The 20,404-nt window shown below is 41.7% G+C and overlaps 2 protein-coding genes across 2 annotated transcripts; both read left to right on the top strand.

Moving 5' to 3' along the window:
- The first annotated feature begins 321 nt into the window (after window positions 1-321).
- LOC119054167 (olfactory receptor-like protein OLF3) lies at window positions 322-1,257 on the top strand. The gene has a single exon (XM_037152020.2). The coding sequence runs from the start codon at window positions 322-324 to the stop codon at window positions 1,255-1,257; it is 936 nt and encodes a 311-aa protein (XP_037007915.2).
- Window positions 1,258-11,658: 10,401 nt separating this feature from the next.
- LOC119054168 (olfactory receptor 6B1) lies at window positions 11,659-12,612 on the top strand. Its single transcript, XM_037152021.2, has one exon. It carries the CDS (start codon window positions 11,659-11,661, stop codon window positions 12,610-12,612), a length of 954 nt encoding a protein of 317 aa, XP_037007916.1.
- Window positions 12,613-20,404: the final 7,792 nt, after the last annotated feature.

Here is a 20,404-nt window from a genome sequence, read left to right on the forward strand (position 1 = left end):
GGATTTCCCCTGCCATAACTACTAAATGGAGTAGAGTTGTAAGTCTGAATACTTCATGTCCTCCTCCCATTTAAGCACAAGTGTTTGGGGGAAATTATGTCCCAATAAACTGAATTCCAAGAATGTAACCTCTTCTCCTTGCTCCCCAGCTACACAGCTGACCCTGTTGTGTTTTTCATCCATGGACATGTTCAGGCACAGTTTGGCTGAGATGTTGTAGGGAAATGTGAACTTCAGATGGGTTCCAAAAAATTTTGTAAGCCAATCCTGAGTTTTCCTGACTTGCTACATTAGCATCTTTAGTTTGGTCCTCAGAAGCTCATGAACCAGGAAAATAAAACCCAGATGTGGGTGAGAGAGTTCATTCTGCTGGGGCTGGCCAGTGACCCAGGAGCTCAGGTCTTGCTCTTTGTCTTGTTCCTGACCATGTACTTGGTGACCGTTGTGGGAAATGTCCTCATTCTTCTTCTGATCAGACTGGACAGCAGGCTTCACACCCCCATGTACTTCTTCCTCACCGTTTTATCCTTTGTGGACCTTTGTTATGCAAACAGTATCATCCCACAGATGCTCGCCCACTTCTTCTCAGCCCAGAAGTCCATCCCATTCCACAGCTGTGTGCTCCAGCTCTGCGTGTCCCTGGCGATGGGCAGCTCTGAGTTCTTCCTGCTGGGAGCCATGGCCTATGACCGCTATGTGGCTGTGTGCCACCCGCTGCACTACACCGTCATCATGCATGAGGGGCTGTGCCAGGGGCTGGCTGCTGGCAGCTTGGTGGCTGGTTTCATGAATTCCCTGATGGAAACGATCATCACCTTTCGGCTTCCTCTGTGTCACAATATCATTAATCATTTTGCCTGTGAGACCCTGGCCATGCTGAGGCTGGCCTGTGTGGACATCTCATTCAACATGGTCATGGTGGCCATCTCAGGGTTTCTGGTGATCATGCTTCCCTGTTCCCTGGTCCTATTCTCCTATGGCCATATAGTCTCTGCCATTCTGCATATTCGCTCTGCTCAGGGACGTAGCAAAGCCTTTGGAACCTGTGCCTCCCACCTCACTGTGGTCTTCATGTGCTTTGGGGCTACCATCTTCACCTACTTGGGGCCACGCTCGGCCTCCTCAGTGGAAGAGGAGAAGACGGTCGCTCTGTTCTATGCTGTGGTGGCACCTATGCTCAACCCCTTGATCTACAGCTTGAGAAATAAGGATGTTATGGCTGCACTCCAAAAACTCTTAAGAGAAATTCAGAGATAATAGGTAAAGGTTGTATGACCTCAATATCTATCATCAAAACAAGGTGGAGATCACATTAGTGTGAATGGGACTCCCATGTTTACACTGAAGAAGACTGTTATGGTCAAATCCTTGCATTCAGATGAAGTGTTCCTCCATCTCATTAATGAATTGTCTTCCACAGGCTGACAGGAGGTGGTTTATGTCAGTGAGCCACGAGAGAGCCTTGTCGTAGATCCTCTTGTCTCGGGTATCCAGTGGTATTTAGACTTCATATGAACCTTTTGGTTTTACTGGTGTAGCCACATCAGAAGGAATGATCTGTGGCTCCATCAGGCAGGCCTGGTATTTGGCATCAATAGATAAATGACTTCCACAGACTAGGGCTTCTTCTACCTGGTGGAACAGAGTGGAGGATGTCTGTCCCTCTTCCACTGGACAATACTCCAGTTAACTGTAGAACAACCTTATTTCCTCCATGATAATCAGAAATAGTTTCTCCAATTCTTTCTTAAATGACAGCAATTTTTTAACTTTAATCACCATTTGTGTCTTCATCTAGAATGTGATGTCATATCCTGTAATAAATAATACATGAACACAATACTTGTTTAGACCAGCATATTGGATCTCATTTGCTTTTCGAGAAGCAGCTTTGCTTTTAATATGCAAAATACCTGTGGCTTTACTATGATCTTTTTTGTTGTGGTAAAATATATAAAACATAAAAGTTGCCACATTAGCCATCTTTTAAGAGTACAATTCAGTAGCATTAATTGCATTCAAAATAGATTTGGTGTAAACATCACCAAATCTATTTTCAAAATTATTCATAATGATAGCCTTTTATTTAACTCATTTTCTAAGATCTATTTCCTATAAACTGGCTACAAAGTCTCCACACCTATTGCAGTTTTTTAAAATATAAATGTAGGTGTGTATATTTTTAGCTCTGCTAATTGTTGTTACTGATTTTCATATAGCAAACCAACCTGCCAAGATTATTTTGAAGTTTGATCCTCTAGTTTATTCAATTTAATTTACTTTCTCTTTGTTCCATAAGTGTAATAAGCAGAAAAAGAAATACCCAATAGTACATGTTAATTGTATCTCATTGCAAATCTACCTTTAGGTGGCAAAAAGGTAGGTGACCCTACCTTTAGGGTCCAGATATTATATAATTGAAATCGTAGTCTTTTCAGATTGGCTTCTTTGCCTTAGTATTATACATTTAAGTTTCCTACATGTCTTTTCGTGGCTTAATAGTTCATTTCTTTTTGGAACTGCATAATATTCCATGACCTGTATGTTCCCCAGTTTATCCATCTACCTCCTGAAGGACACCCTTTTTGTTTTAAGTTTTGGTAATTATGAATAAAGCTGCTAGGCTTTGTGTAAACATACTTTTGACTTCTTTGGGTAAATACCAAAATACATAATGGTTGGATCATATGAAAAATACATGTTCAGTTTTGTAAAAACCACCAACTAGCTTTCAAAGTGGCTGTACCATTTTGCATTCCCACCCACAATGAGCAAAAGTTTCTATTGCTCCATCTTCCACCAGCAGTTGGCGGTGTTTGTCAGTGTTCTCGATTTTGGCCATTCTAACAGATGTGCAATAGCATTAAATTATTGTTTTAATTTGCATTTTCCTGATGATATATGATGTGGAACATATTTTCATATATTTATTTCCATCTGTGTATCTTTGATGAGGTGTCTGTTCAGGCATAGGGCCATTTATAAATCAGGTTCTTTTCTTATTGTGAAATTTTAAGAGTTCTTTGTATATTTTGGGTAACAGTTATTTATCAGATGGGTATTTTACAAAAACTTTCTTCCGGTGTGTAGCGTGTTTTTTCATTCTCTTGACATCTTTAGCTTTTGAATAATGACATAAATGCATAGGCAAGAATTCAATAAAATTATTACCCATTTATCCTTTAAAAGATTATTATAACAAAAAATATGAGAAGAACTATAGGCACAAAAAATGACTTAAAGTAAAAGACTGGGGGTATGAAAACTAAGTTGTGACAGGACAGGCAACAAGCCAAACCCTTCTAAACTTAAGCTTTAAAAGCTATACATTGTCCTGTGTTGAAAGTGAAGAAATCAAAGCCAGAGTGATAAGTACAAAATAAAGCTGCCCCTCCTACGGGATATGAGGACTTGGACAGAGCCCAGTTGAGAAAGTGGGTTTAATTAGATCTGGGTAATCACCTTCTCTTAAGAGACTGTCCAGGGCAATTTTGTCATGCCTCACAGCCAGGTTTCCATGGGGTCTGGCACGAAGTCCACACTTCACAGGTTGTCCTTCCCCACCTGGACTTTTATCTCAATTTGGCACAAGGCTAACTCCCTGTGATACCACAATCACTCTTAATTGTTACCTGAAACTTGCTCTCTGTTTTCAGCAAACAGCTCTCTCTTCTGTCTTCCTTGAACACAGTCTTCTCTTTCATGTTCTATTTGAACCTGACTCTTCACTGAGAACACTGAATCCCGTCCGCCCTCTCAAACACAGACACTGTGCCTCCCATATTTCCTCCTCTGACAGTGGGTGGAGTGGGGAAGAGCATGCCTCTCCTGCTCCTCTGCTCCTTCTAGACCTTTCTACCTTTCCCTGAATAACCCCAGGTCCTTTGACACATATGCCATCAAACTACAGCACCATCTCACCCTCTTTCTCTCATCTCTTACTGTTTGTCCTTTTCATTTGACTGGGTTGGCCAAAGAGTCCATTTAGCTTATTCCATAAAATAAAAGACATATTTTTCATTTTCACCAATAACTTTATGGATTTGGATATTTTGAGTATGTCGGCTATCTCCCTCCTGTGGATCCTAGTGGGTAGAGGCCAGAGATGCTGCTAAACATCTTCTAATGCCTAAGACAGCCCCACAGCAAAGAACTATTTGCCCAAAATGTCAATAGGACCAAGAAACTTCGCAAACCACTTTTGACATGTTTGGTTAGTCACAGCACCTTCTCCATACATGGCACAAATTGTGTTTTGCTTTTGTTGTATTTTTACATTTCTTGAAATAATGCAACATAATATGCTGAAAATGTTGTATATTTTCTTCCATCTTCAATATTGAAATGGCTGCACAAAAATTTACCAATTTTAATGTTTTTTAAATGCATGCTGATATGACAGCTGTCACAATACAATTTAACAAAAAAATTTTGAATGAAGTTAAAGGCAATTAAGTGCTATTACAGCCCTTTTCTACATCTAGGCAGATCCATTTGGCATCCTAGCCTCTCAGTTGGTTGACTTCTTATCTCCTTCCAATGTCTGGACCTCTAAACCACTCTTGGTCACCTTTTTCTGTGATTATACCTTACCAGCCATGTCCAACCTTTTGGTGTTTCTGGACCACACTGGAAGAAGAAAAGTTATCTTGGGCCACACATTAAATACACAAACACTAAGAAAAACTGATGAGGGAAAAAAAGGTTTTAAGTAAATTTACGATTTTGTGTTGGGCTGCATTCATAGCCATCCTGGGCCTCAGGTTGGGCACCCCTGCCTAGACCTTTCTGTTGCCAATCATTGTACTGCCTCTGACTTCTTCCTGTCAAGTTCTCCACTCTGGCCACTCACCCTGATGCCTGTCTTTCCAGTTAACTCCATACAGTTTGACTCCAATACGTTTTACCTCTACTTCATTCACCCTAGCACACTTCTCTCATCCGTTACCTGCCCCCCATACCTTGTCTTGTCATCCCTCTTCCCCAGAGCAGCTTCCATGCAAATGTGTGTGGTCAGTCCTTCTGTGTGCTCTGTGGTCACTTCATGGACATTGCATCTACAGTTAGCTAGCTCTCCTCTCCTACAGCTAGAAGCAGATTTGCCATCAAGCTAATGACCTGAAGCTTCAGGACTCCTTACTTGTCCAAATGGTGACTAGATAACAAACTGTGATAATGCTCTGCTCAGCAATAAAATAAATGAATTTCCCCTTATGATTGAAAATTCTGGCCATAACACAAAAACATATAGAAAAAACTGGGGAAAAAAGGCTAACAACCAGGGACCAGCCTGGACCTGAGGGACAATGGGAGAGTGATTTTCCAGTTTCCAGATTTCCTCCCATGTATCCTGTATGGGGATCTGAAAAATTCTCCAACTACAACTGCCAACAGGCATAGACAAAAATAGCTTCCAGAAAAGCCTGTGAATCCTAGGATAAGATAATGTCAGTGTATCATGGACTATAGCCAATCTGTACCTATTGACCATCTCTAACCTATTGGGATTATTTGTATGAAATTCAGGCCCCAGCCATCTTTTATAAAGGGTCACGGTCACTATAACACACAGAACCCTCTCACAGTGGATGGGTATGCTTTGGGGAAGTGTGCTCCCCGGTCCCATTTCCCTCCCACTTGTCATGTCAGCAGAGAGGTGACCGCGCATGGTTAACGCAACTATCCTTTGTTGGACACTGTGAGTTCCATTTCTATTAGTGACCACCACATCACAGTATATTTAAGATCCATGTTGCAAAATTGTAGATACCAAATTGTACATTCCAGAGGATGTCAGAGTTTCCCCAGCATTTCGAGATAAATCAAAGCTGGTGTTTTGAAAGAACTGCCTTGTTTTTATTTGCCGCAGTTTAGTTTTGATATTTCAGTCTGTGAGACAGACTATAGTAAAGACTGCTTATGCCATTAACAAGTGTGGCAGGTTGAATTGATTAGGCCTGTTCATACTGCCATTTCCCGTCATGGAACCACAGTGAACATGACAGCTGTTCTTCCTGTGAGGGCGGCTTCGCAGTCCAGCATGTTACAGTGAGGTGATGTTTGGTAAACTAGAGCTTTGTCCCGGAACATGCAAGACTGGTCAAGTGTCTGCCAAAGGCAGTTGACACAGTCAGTGCTGATGCCCTCACGTGATAAGCTTATTTACACACAATTATGGCACAAACACTTATAACAAAACCTTTCATTCAAAATGTACTAAAGTGTAGCAATCTAAGTCTACTTTGGGTATCAATGTCTCCCTTAGAACACTGATAAGACTTGAATAATAATTGACAATCTGCAAATAGATTTAAAAGTAGTATTTTTTTTCATGTTTCAATGAGAAATGAATTCAAATGTGGTTCATTTCAAAGCATGTGGCTATAAGTAGGTTTTCCCCTATGGAACTAATATCACATAAAACAAGTAAGACTGTCACAGCAGGCCCTTGGAAATTGTTCATGGCTCCCACAGAGACTTCAACTGCCACCATCCAGGTTCTTTTCTCTTGGGTCTCCACAGAGTCAGAAAAAGTCCTGATACCATATTAGGCTCTCAGAATCCAAAGATCTTCACAGCTCGAGAGGTCTAAGACCTCACGGCAGCTTCCCCGGGATGGTGATGGGTTCTCTGGCCCCCAGGTGCTCGGAGAGCCAGCCCTGGGCCACGCCAGGCACCACTGTGACTGTGGAATCCTGGGCTCCCCTCTCATCCAGCCCTGGCTGTTCATTTGGCAGCAGCTGGGTAACCTGTGCCCACTCGCTGCTAGGTGTAGAGAGTGGGTTCCTCACATCCATTCAATACCTGACTCTTTCTTTTCTACTTCTTCCAATTTTAGAATCAGTGAAGAATTTCTCACATTCTACAGGACCAGAGCCTGCTGAGCGAAGGTAAGTGTCCCCTCCCAGAGAATTACTTTTTAACAACTAATTAGTTTTTTAACGCAGGCAGCTCTGTGGCTCGGCAGCATTTAAATCCTGAGTATTTTAATCCTATTACCACACACCTTTCTTCTACCCAAACTCAGTTTCTGGCAGTCAACTAAGAGTCTCGTCTTTTGGATGTTTATTGCAGCCTGGTATGGAGTGAGTGGAGGGAACAGACTCCCCTATACCCTGGAGGGGCATCTCTTGGTGGTGGATCAGAAAAATAAGTGCCCCAGATTCTGATCCCAGCCGGCAGCTCTTCTCATGCCCTCTGGCATCCTGTCCTGCCGGCTGCTGTGTCTTCCTGGTAAATCACTTGTGCTGTGGTCACAGCAGTTGCTGCCTTGGCAGGGATGAAGGTGAGATTTTCCTCAAATTTAAATTACTTGAAACTTGTGCTTGTGCACAACCCAGACAAAATTAAGGCAGTTGTACACACAACTAGCATAAGAATGGAGAGAAGGAGCTAAGATGTTGGATTCTGGTTCAATGATAAAAATCTGCCGGGAGGGGAAACAAGTGTAAGTGCACATTGTAATGGAGTAGAAACTATTATGAGTGGAACAGTCTGCACATTTTACAGTAAAAATAATACACTGACAATAAATATGGTCAATTCCTCCTGTTAATATGCAATTATTAGTGCTGGGCATTCTTCATTTAATTAGGATGAGGGAAATGTTATTTTATTAAGCTTCCTTTAGGAGTGCAAAGTTACTGCTGTAATTTCTGACCAGGTACATCCACATATGCCTCTTCAACCAGCATTGTTTGTGTGTATCTTTAAGAGTCTGCTCTGAGAGTCTCTCAGCCTCTCAGTCTCTGGTTTGGCAGGTGTGGTCCATCCTGATTCATCCCCAACATCAAAAGCCAGGGGGAAATATGAGGATGTTAGAGTCTGCTGAAAAACATCCAGTTCTCACTTGTTGTCTATACTATAGAGTAATTCTTTTTAAAAAAATATTTTATTTATTTTTAGAGAGAGGGGAAGGAAAGCAGAAAGAAAGGGAGAGAAATATCAGTGTGTGGTTGCCTCTCATGCATCCCCTACTGGGGACTTGGTCTACAGCCCGGGCACTGACTGGGAATTGAACCAGCCACCCTTTGATTCATAGCCCGGGCTCAGTCCACTGAGCTGCACCAGCCAGGGTTACTACAGAGTAATTCTTAAATGCCTTAGTATTGCATACAAAAGTCTCCATGATGTAGCCATTGACACAGTTTATAGTCCCTTCCTCCCTCTCTCTCTCTCTCTTTGTCCCTTTTCACTCTTTCATTCATTCATACTTTGCCCACTCACACAGCAACCAGGCCATACTAAGTTGCTTCCAGAAAATGCGAGGCTGTTTCCTAGCTCTATTCATGTGCCTACAATGCCTTGCTCTCCAATTTATTTATATTTCAAGACTCAGTCCAACGATTGTCTCATCTCTGGTACATTTACCAAGCATTTCTATATGTTTATTTCTGTTTTGCTCGTCTGATGGACTACATATCTGTTACATGTATTAGGGTGGCCCAAAAGTTCTTTTTGTCTTTTCTGTACAATTGCTCTAGTAGTGCTTAGTTGTCTTCAATTTCATCCAAATGAATTTTCTTAGATTGTATTGTGACAGCTATCATATCAGTGTGCATTTTTAAAAAATGTATCAAAATTGGTGAATTTCTGTGCAGCAATTTTGATATTGGAGATGGAAGAAGGTATGTGACATTTTTGGTGTATTATACTTTATTATTTGAAGAAAGGTAAAAGTGCAACTGAAATGCAAAAAAAGATTTGTGCAGTGTATGGAGAAGGTGCTGTGACTGATCAAATATGTCAAAAGTGGTTTGCAAAGTGTCTTGGTGCTATTTGGCCAAATAATTCTTTGCTGTGGGGCTGTCTTAGGCACTAGCAGCACCTTTGGCCTCTACCCACTATAAGCCAGTAGCAGGAGATAGCTGACACACTCAAAATATCCAAAACAGTAACAGTATTGGTGAAAATGTGTCTTTTATTTTATGGAAAATAACTAAGTGGATTTTTTTGCCAATTGAACATTTTATATATATAATATATATTCTATATATATTTATACAAACATATATATTTATGTATTTATATAAAGACATATATTTATATGGAGATATATTTTATAAATCTATAATTAAATTAAATATTGTATAAATATATTAATATATGATTAAATAAATATAATGAATATGCAATAAATTATATTATATAAATAACTGTGGATATAAATATAGAAATAAATTACATTATATAAATATATAATATATAATTAAAGTATACTATATTATATGGATAACTATATCTATATATTTATATATTAAAATATATTTAAAATGTGTATTTATAAATATGCATTGCATATATTTATATAATATATGCATATAATATATAACATATAATAAACATAAGTTATATAGATATATGAATAAATATATATTTATAACTATATACACATATGTAAATATACATAAATATATATATGATCCCAAGTTAATTTGGGATTATCTATAATAGCATGTGCCCAGAATGAAATAAATATATATAAATATATATAATCCCAAGTTGACTTGGGATCATCCATAATAGCCTGTGCCTAAGATGACATTTCAATAGGATTAGATACTATTTCCTAAAATAGTCAGAAATTTTAAATGTATGAAAGGGGGGTGAGACCCAAGCCTGGCACCCGTCACTTCCGTGTGGCATCCTGGTAGTTAAGGGTACACTTGCCCAGAAAGACAGCTCTCAGCTTTGCTGTAATTCTGACCTCACTACTCTCCCACTTAGAAATGCAGTCAAAATCACAGTGTCTTCTCTGAAATTGGGGCAATGATTCCTCATTAGTAGTGTTGTGTGGATTTAATGGGATATTGCATGAAAGGTGCTTGGCAAACTTCCCAGCCCTGAGTAAGTACACGATACAGTAATATTGGACAATTTTCTGGACTGATTGATTAGGCTTCATGTCAAAACTAATTGAACCGCAACCCTACCAAATTCTTGCCCTTTGCCATGTCCTCAACTATAAGGGAAATGCCTGGAAACCTCCCAAGTTTTCTCCATCTCAGCACATGGCATCATATCTGTGTCATAAGCACATATATGAGATTCCTGTTTGATTTCTGTTTTTCCTTTACCCCCATATTCCACCCATAGATCACTGTGAGAGATTCTCCTAAGACACACCTTAAATCCACCCACATCTCTGAAACCACGCTGGTGGTCAGGGTTACTGTCACCTCCTCTGATTGGCCTCCAGCCAGTCTCATGACCTCCCCCTCTTGCTTCCACAGAGTCTTTTGTGATGACAGAGTTGTCTGTCCAGAGCGTGAATCATACCTTGCCCCTTTTCAGCTTCCATCCCTCACTTGCCTCACATTGTATGAAAACCGTTTCCAGATTCCTCATTACAACCCAGGGTGCTGTGCACTTGCTGGTGGGGACCCATCAAACTGTGCCTCTCAGCCCAGCCTGGCTGGGCTCTTGCAAGGGCCAGGAACCTGGTACCTTCCGCCCAATGCCACTGCCTCATTGGTCGGAGGCCTCTGCTGATCACATTAGTGTCATTTTCTGTTTTTCAACCTTCATAGCAAATGTCTCAAATTTCATTATGTATTTCTGTCTTTGTTTGCTTATTCTTTAAAAATCTCCACCCAGTGTCTCTGACCCTGTGCACCAGGACTAAAACTTCCTGAGGGGAAGCCCCTATTTCTCTTGCTCACTGCTCCACTGGGTGCCCAGTATTATTCTCTTCCTTCTTCCAGTCCAAACCTAGCTTCTTAATGCCTGTGTTTGGGTACGAGTCCCTTTCACTCTGATTGTTAATTATCATTCATACAATATAAAATTTCATTTACACGATTTCACTTGGGTTCAATACACAATGACATAAGCTGAATGAATATTACTATTTCTATTTACAGAAGAGGAAATGGGATTTCAGAGAGAACCATGTTTCAAAGTCACATGGGCTGGGGCAGAAGTAGGCTTACAGTTATGAGTACACGAAATGGTTTGTTCTCATATGGTTGTTTATTAATTGTTATATTATTTTCTATGCAAACAGTGGTAAATCTGACTTGCCCCAGCCTGTGTGGCAGATGAGGGGCAGATGTGGCGCAGATGAGGCGCAGACGTGGCCCAGATGCTCCATGCACCCCTTGCAGACGTGGAGAGCTGCAGTCTCTTTCCCGCAGACAGAGAGGGAAAAGGGGGGCTAGTCGGTGAGGGGTAATGGGTTGGAAGGTAGACCTTGCAGAGCTCTGGGTAGATAATAAGCAAGGACATTCAGGTATGTTCTTTGGGACTGGTGATGGGAACATAGACATGGAGGCCTGGTAGTGTTTAATGTGGTTGTGAAGGACAATGTAGGACATTAGGCAGAACATGGACTTTTGACTTAGGCGTGAATGTAATTTCTGCCCTGCTACCAGTGGGAACTCCATAAGTTACTTAATACGTACCGCTCTAAGACTCTGTGCCTTTGTCACTGGAGTGGGTATAATAACATATGCAAAGAGGCTATGTGAGACAGAATTAAATTGCATTAGGTACATAACATACCCAGTGTATGGTGTAGCTTATAATATATTTTCACTAAATGATACCTTTTATGGTCATGGCTAGTCAGAAAAGACAAAGGATGGAAGATTCTAACTGGACCATGGCATCTGACTGTGTGATTTCTCCCCCAGCAGAGCTAAGCCCTGTGTCTCCAACATGGAAGTGCAGAACCAGACACGGGTCACCCAGTTCATTCTAGTAGGGTTCCCAGGGAACTGGGGCACACGGGTAGCCATGTTCCTGATGTTCCTCGTGGCCTATATTTTGACAGTGGCTGAAAACACCATCATTATCCTGCTGGTGCAGCAAAACCGGCCACTGCACAAGCCTATGTACTTCTTTCTGGCCAACCTGTCCTTCCTGGAGACCTGGTACATCTCCGTGACTGTACCCAAGTTGCTGTTTAGTTTCTGGTCTGTGCGCAACAGCATCTCCTTCATGCACTGCATGATACAGCTTTACTTTTTTATCGCGCTCATGTGCACAGAGTGTGTGCTTCTGGCTGCCATGGCCTATGACCGCTACGTGGCCATCTGCCGCCCGCTGCACTACCACACCGCTATGAGCCATGGGCTCTGCTTCCGCCTGGCTCTTGCCTCCTGGGCCATAGGCTTTGGCATCTCCTTGGCTAAGATCTACTTCATCTCTCGCCTCAACTTCTGCGGCCCCAACGTCATCAATCACTTCTTCTGTGACATCTCTCCCGTGCTTAACCTCTCCTGCACTGACATGTCCCTGGCTGAGTTGGTGGACTTCATCCTGGCTTTGGTCATCTTCCTCTTCCCCTTGTCTGTCACTGTCCTGTCTTATGGCTGCATCCTGGCCACCGTTCTGCGCATGCCCACGGGAAAGCAGAAAGCCTTCTCTACATGCGCCTCCCACCTCGTGGTAGTCACTGTCTTCTACTCAGCCACGATTTTCATGTACGCCCGGCCCCGAGCCATCCATGCCTTCAACATGAACAAAGTTATTTCCATCTTCTATGCCATTGTCACCCCTGCTCTCAACCCTTTCATTTATTGCCTAAGGAACCGAGAGGTCAAGGAGGCTCTGAAGAAACTGGTCTACTGCCCGGCCATCTGCTCTGAGTCATCTGTTACAAATGGCTAGAAGGAAAGACAGTTTGGTTTGTGGCCTGCCCTTCCATCCTCGGTCCTTTCTCCTTTAATGACTTGGCTGGGTGGGGCTCCTGTGAACAGGGCGTCTCCACATCCACACCAACCACAGGCTCTTGCTCATCTCCTGAGCCTGCCTCTGAGCATGTGTCCTGTGCTCTGTGGAAACAGTCCTTGTGTAGAGAAGTCTCTTTGGCTGGGACCCAAAAATGAGGTTGCTAGGCTGTGAGTAAATACTAAGCTGAGTTAGGCAGGGAGAGAGGTGGCAGCCTATGGGTTATCTTTTTGGGGGGATGTAGCATGTATTAAAGGCTTCAAGACTCACAGACTGGGGCTGGCTTCCTGAGCTCCTGGAAGCTTCCTGACCAAAACTGGGGGAGTGGCTGGATGGTGAGCTGGGGGTTGGGCTCAGTGGCAGAGAGTGTAGACTGCTCCACGAGGCCTTCTACCATGTTTTGTCAGCACCTGGTTCTCTGTATTGGACACCTTCCTGCTTCCAATGGCGATGATGCCTTCTCTTATCTGTACGTGATGTGTACCTTATACAATTGCACCCTGTCTTCTGACAGAACTGATACAGTTGCTTTGTATTTGACTTCCACCTTTCCCTTCTAGATGTCACAACAGGTTTGTTGGTATCCTCTAGTGGATGAGCACAAGATAGATGATGAATAAAATCATCAAATGTACTGTGTGCTGAATGAAACTTGCCCTCCTCGGTCATCTTGCTTCTGAACTCGGTGTTCTCATTCCTTGTCAGTTTTCTTTCCCTTCGCCAGCCTCCCCTCTCTCACCATGTACAGCACACACAAGCAATGAGGTCATTTCGGATTTGACAGATTTTTATCCTATGCCACTGTGACTCTCGATTCTCCTCCTTGTTCATCTGACACCCTCCTGCACACACTAGTCCTTTCTGATCATAGGTGCCCACACACTCCCAGAAGGGTGCACAGATATGCCTATGCTCTCCTGGTTCATACTTTTGCCAGTGGCCAAGGGAGCTGTGCTTTTTACTTTATCCCCTATAACAAGCCCTTGTCGGTGGGATTATAAATCTCTCATTAGAACAGTTTGAAATAAGACGGCATTTGGCATTTGCAACTTTTTTTTTTAGCTAAGAACAAATAATACTTTCAAAAATATTTTCTCTTTCTTTTGGAGTAAGAATCATTTGGTGGGATTCTTTGGTACATGTTACAAACTTCCAGCACAGAAGCTTAGGGAAGTTCACAATGTCCAAACACAGGCAGTAGGGAGCAGTGTCGAAAGCCTAGGTGTGCTGACTCTGAGCCCACATCGTCTCTTAGCTCATGGATCTCCTTAGAGAGCAAACATGCTTCTTCCACAAGCTGAGTGTGGAAACTAACTGTGCAAGGGCTGTGGCTGGAGTCCTCCATGACTGCATCTGGAGAACTGTTGACAAAATAAACATGGACAAATGTGAAGTACAGTCCTCAGGGAAGAAAAGAAACAAAGGTAAAATGCAAGCCTGCCTCACTTTATAGAATAAATATTTAAAAAGGTTATGAATATATTACCATTTAAAACCTACACATATAAAGAAAAGCGATTGTTTTTTGAGAAAATTCATATGAATCAAAACAGAATAGCAAAGCCATATAAACCTATGCAATGTGTGCATAGAATGCAGGCAAGTCATCTTCAGCAGGAATAAGGCCTAAAAGCAACCAACTGGTTGTTGACAATCTGAGTCTCAGTCCCAGATATATTTTTATCATGTGGCCTGGGACAAACCATGTCAATATGCTGAAACACTGATTCATCTTAAGCAAAATGGGAATAAAAGTTCGTGCTCTGCCTCCCTCACACAATGGTTGTCTGGACCAACTGATGTGATGCAAAACACCTTGATTGTCTCTGAGACCCGGGCTAATGCAAGGTTGAAGCAGGGTGAACCTCAGTGCCTGTTTGGGGGAGCCAGCTGGGAAGGGTCCCAGGTCTGTCTGCAACCAGCCCACACTGACTGAGCTCCACAGAGATAACCCGGGAGACTCCACGTATAGGGGCTGTTTGTCTCTTGATTCTTTCCCATAAGTGTCTAGGTGAGGGAGTATGTGGAGGTAATATTTCTCCATAAGTTATAGTGAATTGTGTTCAAAGAGCAGAAGGGAATCATCTTGGCCTCTGTGAGAGGAATGCCTACACCATGGGCTAAAGCAGAGGGCACAGGTCAAACCCTTGTGGGATTCCCTGTGGGAATCTGCGGAGAGGAGACTGGAGACACTGTGATGGGTACACACACACAGAAGAGGGCTCCTTGTCAGGCGAGGGGTTTGGAGCCAGGGCAGAGGTTTGGAGCCAGCCTCGTTGGGGTTAATTAGGCATGATATAGGTTCTGGTAGTCAGTTTTAGCAGACTATTCAGAGAGTAAGCCTTCCAGATTTAGTTATCACCAAACTAAAAGAAGCTAATAAAATAAAATAAAAATATATTAATTACACACATAGTATGTTTTTTGAGTGACCATATTAACCAATTCATGCAGCTAATATTTATTGAGTATGTGGTACACACTGGCCACCATTTTCAGTGGTAGGGAGATGTTAATAACACAACTCAAAGACTTGTCACCCTCATAGGTAGGAACAGATAGAAGAGAATGTATTTGTACATATATACATACATGCTTAATGTGGTGGGCTGCACGGTGGCTCCCAAAAGGCTGTGTCTACATCCTCCACTTGGAACTTGTGGTTGTGAACTTATTTGAAATGTGATTGAGTTAATGATCTTGAAATGAGGCTGTCTTGGATGATCTCAGTGGGCATTAAATCCAATGACAAGTTCCTTAGGAGTGAGACAAGGGGGGCATTGGGAAGATGCTCTGATTTCGTAGCCTAGTTAGGGAAGTTGAACCAAAGCGATATGGCTTACTGGACTGTAAGAAGTTCACCAGGCCTATACAAAACTCAGGTATCTTACTTGGTACTCCTTTCCTGACTGACTATATAAATTTCTGTTCCTGACTGATGTTGGAGCAATCTCTTCTGTTTTCCTGCTGTTTCTCTTCCTAGCAGGTTGAATATTGGCACGTGTTCATTCTTTATTTGTCAGAGACTAGACAGGGCAGTGGGCGGAGCAGGAAGGGCAGTGAGTGGAGTGGGGCAGGTGTTGCCGAAGCACTGTGCATAAGGTGGTGAAGGCTCCTTGCTGGGGTGTGCTTACTAACAGTGGGTGGTCACACAGAGCCTGGGGGACAGGAGGCAGCTGGACCGTGACAGTGCAGTGACTGACAGCACAGGCTCTGGGGCTGAGTACAGGGGCCAAGTTTAACCTTTCTGTGCCTCAGTTTCCCCATATGTAAAACGAGGCTAGTAAGTGTACCTATCCCACTGCATTGTTTTGAAGATTAGATAAGTAAATACAGGTAAACTACTTAGATTATTGCTTAGAAAAATTTTGAATTTCATCTCTGTCTATATTTTAAATACTATAGCATAAAAGATCACTTTGAAAAGCCACCCTACTCTTACTTAGCTCCTGTGGGCAGCACAGCTCACTGAATATGAAGATCAGATGGGCTCTTATGAGAACAGCTACTGTATTTGTTGATCCCTCACCCAGTGCTGTGCACTACACATGGGTAGCACTTAACATGCCATGTCTCATCCAGCCATCCTAACCAGTCCAGGAAGAATGTTCCATTTTCAGTCTGTTTTATGTGTGCATGGACCAGAAAGTAGCAAACATCCGACTTTTATTGAGTCGCTTTCACTGTTGAGCCCTCTTTCTCTGTGGTCACCTACCCTTAGCAAGCACCACACATTCTCCTCTGGGTCTGCACTGTCAGTGTGGCATAGACTGGACCTCAGAGGGAAGGCCTGTGGCTCACAGTGCTGCCTGTGATTAGCTAGCACATTCCCCTCAAGGTAAGGAATCAGCAAACCTCTCTGTGCATCACGTCTAAACCTCACCTTCCTGTTAGTGTTTTCAAGTAATTCTTGTGTCTGTCCCTTAATGAACTCTCAGTATGAGTGATGTGGAGGTTGTTCTTCATTGATAAGCTTGAGACTCCAGCATCTGGTGTCCATTTTACAACTTTTCTTAACCAAATTGGAACATTTGTACTTACAATTTTTATTTTTTACTTCATAGTGGCAAATTTAGCAAAATACTTTCAGAAACAAATTGATAATACTGAAAAAAATTGGATATCCAAGCTCTGAATAACAAGATTAACAAGCTTGCTGTAATAAATATATAAAGAATCCTATCCCTGAAAAATAGAGAATATGTTACATGGAAATTAATATAAAAATTGCAAAATTGACTATATGCAAAGCAATTAAAGTTCTCAGATTTTTCAAATAATCAATATTCCAAGGATTCATTACTTTATACCACATTATTAATTAAAAATAAATAATAAAGTTAATAAAAATATTTGGAAACCTAAAAATGCACTTCTTTTTTTTTAATATTAAATTTTATTTAGTTACTTTTCAAGTACATTTTTTTTTATCTATTTCTCCCATCCCACCCCACCCCCCGCCCCATCTCCCCCTCCCACCCATTCCTCCCCCCCCAGTCCTCATCTCTGTGTCTTTCATACTTGTTCCTCAAAATCCCTCCCCCTTTTTCCCCTTAAGTTCCCTTCCCTCTCCCCTCTGGTCGCTGCCCACTTGTTCTCTATTTCGGCGTCTTTGTTTTTATTCTGTTTGCTTGTTAGTTTTATTCTTTAGCTTCCTGTCAAAGGTGAGATCATATGGTATTTGTTCTTCAATGCCTGGCCTATTTCACTCAGCATAATGCTTTCCAGTTCCATCCATGTTGTTGCAAAAGGTAGTAGCTCCTTCTTTCTCTCTGCTGCATAGAATTCCATTGTGTATATGTACCACAGTTTTTTGATCCATTCGTTTACTGATGGGCACCTAGGTTGCTTCCAACTCTTGGCTATTGTAAATTTTGCTGCTATGAACATTGTGGTGCATAGGTTCTTTGAAATTGATGTTTTAGGATTCTTGGGGTATAATCCTAGCAGTGGAATTGCTGGGTCAAAAGGCAGGTCAATTTTTATTTTTCTGAGAAAATTCCATACTGTTTTCCATAATGGTTGTACCAGTCTGCAATCCAACCAACAGTGAACTAAGGACACCTTTTCCCCACACCCTCTCCAACATTTGTTGTTTGTTGCTTTGTCTATTATAGCCATCCTGACTGGTGTAAAGTGGTATGCACTTCTACATAATTTGTATTTTACTGATGGTGTTAATGGTGAAAATTCTGAGTGTCAGACTTGAGATGTGCAGCCAAAGAGGTAAATAAAAAGCAAATTTAGAGTCTAAATTATATTTATTGACAAAACAAGACACACCTAAAAAGTAAAATATTTAACTCAAAAAGATACCATGATTAAGAATGAAAATACAGATGTGATATAATTTATATAACAGCAAATTTTATTGCCAAAAATTTAAAAATTATGAAGATTATTAAAATATAAACCTAGGTCTTTTTACAAATGCCAGTAAAATAGATACAACTGATGACAAAAAAGGAGAATGTATGTATGAAATAATGTTGGGGATAAAAATTTATATGATGAAAAAGTAGAGATTTAAAAATGACAGTATCAGGATGAGGGCACCGTATCTCTGCAGTATGTGAGGGTAGTGTCTGGACTCCCGTCACCGATGAGCCTCTCACTGGACAGGTTTAAGGGTGGAAAGCCCATCTCAGACCTACTGCAGGTGATGCTCTGGCAGTTGAAATAGTCCCTCTATTGTTTCCTTATAGGTTGGCATGTACACTGAAGTAACTTTGGGAAATGATCTCCCACCACCTTTGTATTCCAGTGTAAGGATAGAGGTAGATAAGGGAATAAAAGAGGAATTTAAGTCACCAAGGCACCACCAGATGGTCTCAGTTGCGTTCCCCAAAATTGTAAAAGGAGGTCAGTTTCCATTTCAGGAAGGAGAGGAAACTGTAGTAGTCAGAGTCCGAGGGGAAACCTGTCTCTTTCCCCCTTGACTCAGAGTCTCTGGAGGTGATAGGATAGAGATTGTTTCCTGGTGAGAGTTTCCTTCCCTTTTGGCACTGCAGTTAAATCCTACCAAACAGGATTTAACAAGTCCCCTTGGGATGCCTTCTCCTCTTCCTGGCCCCTTGTACAGGTCCTGCTACCTGGTCTCTGGTTTCTGGTCTTACTTTATGAGTTGTGTTCCTTGTGGTGACTTGATGAAAAAATACAGAGGATACATGTTGAGGTCAGGTGTGAGATAAAACTCAGCCTAGGCTAGAGGATGGGAAAAACCTATGGGCCCCAGAAGTCCTGTGTAGCACCTACTCTATCTGGAGGGTTAGTAGGTGGGGAAATTGAGTTCTTGAGCCATAATGAATGCAAGGTGTGGTGTGGTCATTGTAATGTGTGAAGGAGTCCCAGAAAGCATTCTAGAGCTTCTAAATGGATGAACATGGACCCCACAGTGAATGAAGGAACCATCATAGCCAGTGTCTTTTCACAGGTGTCCCTGTGGAGAACACCAGAGATTAGTCCCTGGAGAGCCCCTTCCCCTGGAAGGGAGCTGATGGCAGTGTGCCTGGTGGGTCTCTATCCCTCCCTACACCAGACACTCAGAAGTATATTGAGAGATGGTGGAGTGGAGCAGAGAATAAATCATCTCTTCTTGTTCGGGCACCTTTTCTCCTAAGAGATTCTTACGAGACAGCAATTTTAACACTAACTCACAGATACTTTTCTCTTTATTAGTGTATTTTTGCTTAACCCCATTCACATTCAGCTGGTCTTCTTCTGTTTAGCTGTAAGTCTGTGGTAAGTTTCATATGTTGTCCAGTCTTTGTTCACTATTCAATTTCAGACAGGCTGTGATGAAAAATGAGAGCGCAGAATAGAATTGTTATTGTCTGTCAGTGCCAGGTGCTGCTGTTTATAGACTTAGCAAATAGGATCATTTAAATCAGTGTCTTTTATATACACCTAGTATGGATCATTTATTTTGATAGACATTTAGTATAAAATTCCTTGTTTAAATGATAAGATACATTTGCTGTTTGAGAGAGTTGCTGGAAAGTCAATCCATTGTCCCATGAAATTCAGTCATGTTTCCATGAAATAATGGACGGCATTGACCACAATAGGAGTTTGTTACCATAGAGCATCCTGAAGGTTTTGTTTTTGAAAGTGAACTTCCATTTGGTGAGTTATTTGAATATGAGAATGATCATCTCTTGAGTCCTTTTACCAGACTTCTCACTCCAAGCAGGTTCTATACACCAGCAGATAGGAATTGTCTTGTATGTCCTCAGCCAAGACATGTGGATGAACATTGAATATATTTAGTAAATGCCTGTGGATTTTTGTATTGTGTTTGGCCACTTGCAGCAGGTAGGAGCACAATGAGATAACAGACACTCCTCCTTCTGCTTTAGTTTATTCTGTCCATTATAGGACCCTTTAGAAATAGCACTGCTGTCTTCTTTTACCCCAAATCAGGCAACAAACTGAAATAAAAATGGCTAATGGTTTTCTATACACTTATGGCCAATGAATCCTATAGTTGGAAGAGACCTCAGCATTTTTCTTGCTCGCCTTCTCCCATAACATGTGAATCCAAATCTCTGAATTAAAGCACTCACTGACATAAAGCTCGGTCCTACTAAAAAAAACCAGCTTTCTTCAGGAAAGTGATTCTAACTGTTTTGATGTTATTTCTGGGACAAAGACAAAATCATCTCCCAGTGTTCTGCTGTAAATTCTGATTCTTCCTCTGAAGCAGGGTGAAATCTTCACGCTTTTGCTTATC

Source organism: Artibeus jamaicensis, unplaced genomic scaffold (genome assembly GCF_021234435.1).
Source record: "Artibeus jamaicensis isolate MK-2021 breed Jamaican fruit bat unplaced genomic scaffold, CSHL_Jam_final contig_704, whole genome shotgun sequence".
NCBI classification, from domain to species: Eukaryota; Metazoa; Chordata; class Mammalia; order Chiroptera; family Phyllostomidae; genus Artibeus; species Artibeus jamaicensis.

Bases quoted from the DNA above. Each gene is read 5' to 3' on its own strand.
- LOC119054167 (XM_037152020.2), top strand. From the start codon at position 322: ATGAACCAGGAAAATAAAACCCAGATGTGGGTGAGAGAGTTCATTCTG.
- LOC119054168 (XM_037152021.2), top strand. From the start codon at position 11,659: ATGGAAGTGCAGAACCAGACACGGGTCACCCAGTTCATTCTAGTAGGG.